At 47.8% G+C, this 6,730-nt stretch overlaps 1 protein-coding gene across 1 annotated transcript; it reads right to left on the reverse strand.

Moving 5' to 3' along the window:
* Positions 1 to 681: 681 nt before the first annotated feature.
* Positions 682 to 6,438, reverse strand: LOC139471413 (uro-adherence factor A-like). The gene is made up of 4 exons (XM_071253777.1): positions 6,258 to 6,438; positions 5,613 to 5,727; positions 4,914 to 5,359; positions 682 to 1,934 (listed from the first exon to the last, which is right to left on the reverse strand). The coding sequence occupies exons 1-4, from the start codon at positions 6,367 to 6,369 to the stop codon at positions 682 to 684; spliced, it is 1,926 nt and encodes a 641-aa protein (XP_071109878.1). The 5' UTR covers positions 6,370 to 6,438.
* Positions 6,439 to 6,730: the final 292 nt, after the last annotated feature.

Here is a 6,730-nt window from a genome sequence, read left to right on the forward strand (position 1 = left end):
CAAAGGGGTATCGAGTTATGGTCGATGACAATCAACAGAACATGTTGGCGATGTATTGTAAGGATGAAAACAAAGAAGAAAGACTAAAGGACTACTCAGTTTGCCATCAGTCAGTCATGTATAACATTCTCATCTGCTGTCAAGAACCTAGATGTGTATCTTGACTCTAGTCTCACCATGGAAGAACATGTCAGTTATCTATGTAAGACATGCTATCATCACCTTAGAAACATTGGCTCAATTCGTCACCTGATCACCAAAGACGCTGCCGCTACTCTAGTTCGATCTCTGGTATTGCTTGAGTACTGCATCAGTCTATTGACAAGGATTTTAAGTCAACAATTGCAAAAGATCCAAAAGAAATATCTCTCGACCTAAATTAAGATCACATGTCAAACCAGTTTTGAAGTCCCTGAATTGGTTACAGATGCGTGAGAGAATTTATGTCAAACTTATTTCATTGGCGTGTCAAGCAGTGCATGGAACTGCTACCTCATACTTCAAGGATCTCACAATGCACCATACCTTGGCTTCAGTGACTGCGGTGGCCTATTGCTGGTCTTCAGTGACTCCGGTGGCCTAGTGCAGGTCTTCAGTGACTTGAACTACGGTGGCCTAGTGCTGGTCTTCAGTGACTCCGGTGGCCTAGTGCTCGTCTTCAGTGACTTGAATTCCGGTGGCCTAGGTCTTCAGTGACTTGAACTCCGGTGGCCTAGTGCTGGTCTTCAGTGACTTGAACTCCGGTGCCCTAGTGCTGGTCTTCAGTGAATTTAACTCCGGTAGCCTAGTGCTGGTCTTCAGTGACTTGACCTCCGGTGGCCTAGCGCTGGTCTTCAGTGACTTGACCTCCGGTGGCCTAGTGCTGGTCTTCAGTGACTCCGGTGGCCTAGCGCTGGTCTTCAGCGTCTTGAACTCCGGTGGCCTAGTGCAGGTCTTCAGTGACTCCGGTGGCCTAGTGCTGGTCTTCAGCGTCTTAAATTCCAATGGCCTAGTGCTGGTCTTCAGCGTCTTAAATTCCGGTGGCCTTGTGCTGGACTTCAGTGACTTGAACTCCGGTGCCCTAGTGCTGGTCTTCAGTGAATTTAACTCCGGTAGCCTAGTGCTGGTCTTTAGTGACTTGAACTCCGGTGGCCTAGCGCTGGTCTTCAGTGACTTGACCTCCGGTGGCCTAGTGCTGGTCTTCAGTGACTCCGGTGGCCTAGCGCAGGTCTTCAGCGTCTTGAACTCCGGTGGCCTAGTGCAGGTCTTCAGTGACTCCGGTGGCCTAGTGCTCGTCTTCAGCGTCTTAAATTCCGATGGCCTAGTGCTTGTCTTCAGCGTCTTAAATTCCGGTGGCCTTGTGCTGGACTTCAGTGACTTGAACTCCGGTGCCCTAGTGCTGGTCTTCAGTGAATTTAACTCCGGTGGCCTAGTGCTGGTCTTCAGTGACTTGAACTCCGGTGGCCTAGCGCTGGTCTTCAGTGACTTGACCTCCGGTGGCCTAGTGCTGGTCTTCAGTGACTCCGGTGGCCTAGTGCTGGTCTTCAGCGTCTTGAACTCCGGTGGCCTAGTGCAGGTCTTCAGTGACTCCGGTGGCCTAGTGCTGGTCTTCAGCGTCTTAAATTCCGATGGCCTAGTGCTTGTCTTCAGCGTCTTAAATTCCGGTGGCCTTGTGCTGGACTTCAGTGACTTGAACTCCGGTGGCCTAGTGCTGGTCTTCAGTGACTTGAACTCCAGTGGCCTAGTGCTGGTCTTCAGTGACTTGAACTCCGGTGGCCTAGTGCTGGTCTTCAGTGACTTGAACTCCGGTGGCCTAGTGCTGGTCTTCAGTGACTTGAACTCCAGTGGCCTAGTGCTGGTCTTCAGTGACTTGAACTCCGGTGGCCTAGTGCTGGTCTTCAGTGACTTGAACTCCGGTGGCCTAGTGCTGGTCTTCAGTGACTGGTGGCCTAGTGCTGGTCTTCAGTGACTTGAACTCCGGTGGCCTAGTGCTGGTCTTCAGTGACTTGAACTCCGGTGGCCTAGTGCAGGTCTTTAGTGACTCTGGTGGCCTAGCGCTGGTCTTCAGTGACTTGAACTCCGGTGGCCTAGTGCTGGTCTTCAGTGACTTGAACTCCGGTGGCCTAGTGCAGGTCTTCAGTGACTTGAACTCCGGTAGCCTAGTGCTGGTCTTCAGTGACTTGAACTCCGGTGAGTAGATGAGTTAGTGAATAGATGGGTTGATGGTTAGATGGGTTGATGGACAGATGCGATGGTGAATAGATGGGTTTTGGAGGGTACACGGGTTGGTGGGTAGAGGGGTTGGTGGGCAGATGGGTTGGTGGATAGATGGGTTGGTGGATAGATGGGTTGGTGGGTAGATGGTTTGGTGGTTGGAGGGGTTGATGGATAGATGGATTGTTGGATAGATGGGTTGGTTGGTAGACGGGTTGGTTGGTAGATGGGTTGGTGGATAGAGGGGTTGGTGGGTAGAGGGGTTAGTGGATAGATGGGTTGGTGGGTAGATGGGTTGGTGGGTAGATGGGTTGGTGGTTGGAGGGGTTGATGGATAGATGGGTTGGTGGATAGATGGGTTGGTTGATAGATGGGTTGGTTGGCAGAGGGAGTTGTGGGTAGACGGGTTGACGGGTAGATGCTGGGTCGGTCGATGGGTTGGTGGGTAGATGGATTGATGGATTGATGAGTTGGTGGGTTAACTGATGGATAGATGATTTGGTGGCTAGATAGGTTGGATGGTTGATGGGTTGGTGAGTAGATGAGTTAGTGAATAGATGGGTTGATGGTTAGATGGGTTGATGGATAGATGCGATGGTGAATAGATGGGTTGGTTGGCAGAGGGAGTGGTGGGTAGATGGGTTGACGGGTAGATGGTGGGTCGGTCGATGGGTTGGTAGGTAGATGGATTGATGAGTTGGTGGGTTAATTGATGGATAGATGAGTCAGTGGCTAGATAGGTTGGATGGTTGATGGGTTGGTGAGTAGATGAGTTAGTGAATAGATGGGTTGATGGTTAGATGGGTTGATGGATAGATGCGATGGTGAATAGATGGGTTGGTTGGCAGAGGGAGTGGTGGGTAGATGGGTTGACGGGTAGATGGTGGGTCGGTCGATGGGTTGGTAGGTAGATGGATTGATGAGTTGGTGGGTTAATTGATGGATAGATGAGTCAGTGGCTAGATAGGTTGGATGGTTGATGGGTTGGTGAGTAGATGAGTCAGTGAATAGGTGGGTTGATGGTTAGATGGGTTGATGGATAGATGCGATGGTGAATAGATCAACTGGTAGGTAGATTGGATGTTTGGGTGATTTGTTGTGGGTTGTTTGATAGATGTGTTGGTGACTAGACAGGTTGGATGGTTGATGGGAAGGTGGGGGTGGGTTGTTTTGTAGATGAATTGGTGGCTAGATGTGTTTATGGTTAGATGCGTCAACAAACGAGTTGGTGGGTGCGTCCGAACCTGCGTAGATATACGTCATGTTGATTGAGCATTGAGCTGCACTCACGCTTGTCAAGCAATGCTGGTATCTCCCGGGATCTGTCTGAACCAGAGCGGCGTGATCCCCCCAGCCCAGAATGTCAAGTTGGTGGCGTCCCGCGCACGCTTAATAAAGAGTGTCGATATCGTCCTGAATCTGTTGTGCATTTGATATCTGAAACCGGCAGCGTTGTGAACCCCTCAGTTTATTTGCGGAAAATAGTGGAGAAATGAGCTTTGACAGCCGCTCTGATGTGTGTAATTTATTTGAAAAGTGTTTAGTTTCGATTTCTGTCAGTCAAGACGGTAATAACCAAATCAACATTAATATTCATTCATTTGATCAAAACTGTATTTTGACAAATACTCTAATCCCCGTGGGCACAGCCAATGTGTATGATGACAACCTACTGAATATGATGTAGTGGTAAGATGCGTCGACTGATTGTGACAACGTGTCCCCATGGAGGAAGTTATTGCTTATGCACCCAGTAGCTGGTATGTCTGATCTGAAATGATTATTTACAGACTCACTCACTCACTCACTCACTCACTCACTCACTCACTCACCCACTCACTCAAAAGGTTGGATAGTCATCCAATGTGGTTGTTGATGATTATTCTATACTGCAATATTTTGCTGTTATGAAAGTGAACACGGATGTTGTCTCTTGTGCTAATTTATGTACATAAATCTCCCTCGTTGTACTGGCGATTTAAATAACTTTGACAACTGACACTGAAAGCAGTGACTACGCCGTGTTGGTCCAGGGAGTTACACAGACGTCTTGATAAGAGTTTTCTTTCCTGTGTACACATTTATCTTTCATCCTCAGCAATGAGTCGTAGAGGTTAAGTAATATCCACTTTGAACATACTTCAACCATCCCAATGCACCTATGTATTTTGACCCGGAAAAGATCTGGGTTAGAATTGGTCTTCAGCAACCCATGCTTGTCGTGAGGAGTGACTAACGGGATCGGGTGGTCAGGCTCGCTGACTTGGTTGATGCATGTCATCGTATCCCAATTGCGCAGATCGGTGCACTTAGGATGTCAACCACTCTATTATTTACATCTGGCCGTCATATAGCTAGAATATTGCTGAGTGCGGCATGAATAACAAACAAACAAACATATATGTGACAACTACATTGTGTTTATTTGCTCAATATGTTTGTTCACGTAACATGGGTTTGACATCACAACAAAGCGAAGAATGATCCTATCATGGAAGACATTAAATGTTAATACGCTGTTACTCCAAAGGAAGAGTTATATAATGAAATAAGATATCACAATTCCGATGATGGGACGACGTCTTCCACTGGAGACAGATAGGTGTCACCTGTTCTCTGGCCGATGAATACTTCAGGAAAGGAAGAGTTATATTGTGAAATAAGATATCACACGTCTGTTGTTAGGACCACGTCTTCCACTGGCGATAGATAAGTGTCACCTGTTCTCGGGTCTTCAGTGACTACGTCAGGGATCAGATGGGTGTAGGACCGGGAAGTGGACGATGATGTACTTTCTGATGACGTGTCATCACCTCTGTGTACAATGGCCGGCGCCACTGGGAAGACATCAGCTATCACCGGCATGACGAGATCAATCTCTTCTTCAAAGTCACCTTTATGCATCACAGAGTCGTAGGATCGGGAAGTGGATGAGGATGAAATCTCTGATGACGTGTCATCACCTCTGTGTACAACGGCCGGGGCCGCTGGGAAGACATCAGCTATCACCGGCATGCCAAGATCTCGCACTTCTTCATACTTTTCTTGGCAGCCATTTTGAATCTGCCGGCCGACGTCCATGTCCTCCTCTTCTATGTCATAGTACTTGTGCCACGCCTGGTACTCCACAGAAGGAGGCTGTTCCGCGTCATCTCCCGGTCTGTCCCTGAGAAAACAGAGAAAGAGCAGTACGTGTTTTCTGTTAAACAAACCGCACTCAGCAATATTCCAACTATATGACGGTGGCCTGTAAATACAACTATCTGGTCCAGACAATTTGGTGTCTGGTATGAGCATCGATCCACGCAAGGTTGCTTCGGGACTATTCTAATTTGGAATCCCTCAGGCTTGTTTTGCAGTATGCATCAAAATATCGTCACTTACATGAACGTGTCCATGGACGATCAGGTATTACTAACCTTCTTGCAGCAAGACCCTTCCTGTAGCAGATGTAGTGTGACACCAGGACACCAAGGATGAACACCACACAGCCGGTCGGGAGTCCGATGTTGATACCATTAGACTTGGAATCTGCTGAGGAATCATAGCAATAAAATAATGCAGAGAAACTTCGTGAAGACATCGGGTTGGGTTGGTGGTTTGGTGAGTAGGTGAGTAGAGTGGCTGGTAGTTGAATGGGCTGGTGTTAGATTGGTTGGTACATAGATGAGTTGATGAGTAGGTGGGTCGCTAGTTTGATGTGTTTAAGATGAGTTGATGGTTAGATAGGCTGGTAGATAGATGGATTGGTGGATAGACGGAATGATATTATGATTGGTCGATGGATGAATGAGTTTATGGGAAATAGGGTAGATGGGTTGATGGATCGCTACGTTGGTGGGTAGGTGGATTGGTGTTAAGATGGTTTGATGGATCGCTACGTTGGTGGGTAGATGGATTGGTGTTAAGATGGGTTGATGGATCGATCGTAGATGGATTGGTGGTAGATATAGAAAGATACAAATAATATTAAAAAATATTTACACAAGTAAGTAATTTTGTTTATTCAAACCATCACTTTAGTTTAAATGATAATCTTTGTTTGTCAAAGTATTTTGATGTACCTGTATCACATGTCTGTGCATGGAGACAATAGTCCCTGGAACAGTTGCTGGTACAGGAAGGTTTACATCCACGTTCGCTGACGTCACATCCGTTGACACATGCGCCAGTCATCTGATCACAGATCCCCTCACGGCAAACCTCACAGCTGTGATTACAAAACTCCCCAGAATATCCTGTGATGCATCCGTCCACACAGATCCCGTTGTGTGGGCTACAGGTGTGGTTCCTGCAGCGGTCACAGGGCTCACAGTATGTCCCGAAATACCCAGGTCTACATCCGTCCACACACGCACCTGCAGCGTCACACCTGCCACCGCTACAACCTGCACTGCATGGAGAGGAGCAGCGTGGACCATACCAGCCTCCTACACAGCCATGGAGACACTCGCCACTCTGGCTGTGACACTCAGATGTACAAAACACTGAAGCACTTTTACCATGGACCAGACATCTGATTGTGTCATTTGTGTTG

Source organism: Haliotis cracherodii, unplaced genomic scaffold (genome assembly GCF_022045235.1).
Source record: "Haliotis cracherodii isolate W230 unplaced genomic scaffold, xgHalCrac1.p SCAF_22, whole genome shotgun sequence".
Taxonomy (NCBI): Eukaryota; Metazoa; Mollusca; class Gastropoda; order Lepetellida; family Haliotidae; genus Haliotis; species Haliotis cracherodii.

What these genes read in the sequence shown, in the direction of transcription:
- LOC139471413 (XM_071253777.1), bottom strand. Translation starts at nt 6,369, where the DNA reads ATGACTGGCGCATGTGTCAACGGATGTGACGTCAGCGAACGTGGATGT. An exon ending in TGCACAGACATGTGATACAG is followed by an intron (nt 5,728 to 6,257) that starts GTACATCAAAAT and finishes ATGATTCCTCAG; the next exon opens with CAGATTCCAAGTCTAATGGT. An exon ending in CACTGAAGACCCGAGAACAG is followed by an intron (nt 1,935 to 4,913) that starts GTGACACTTATC and finishes ACTGAAGACCAG; the next exon opens with CACTAGGCCACCAGTCACTG.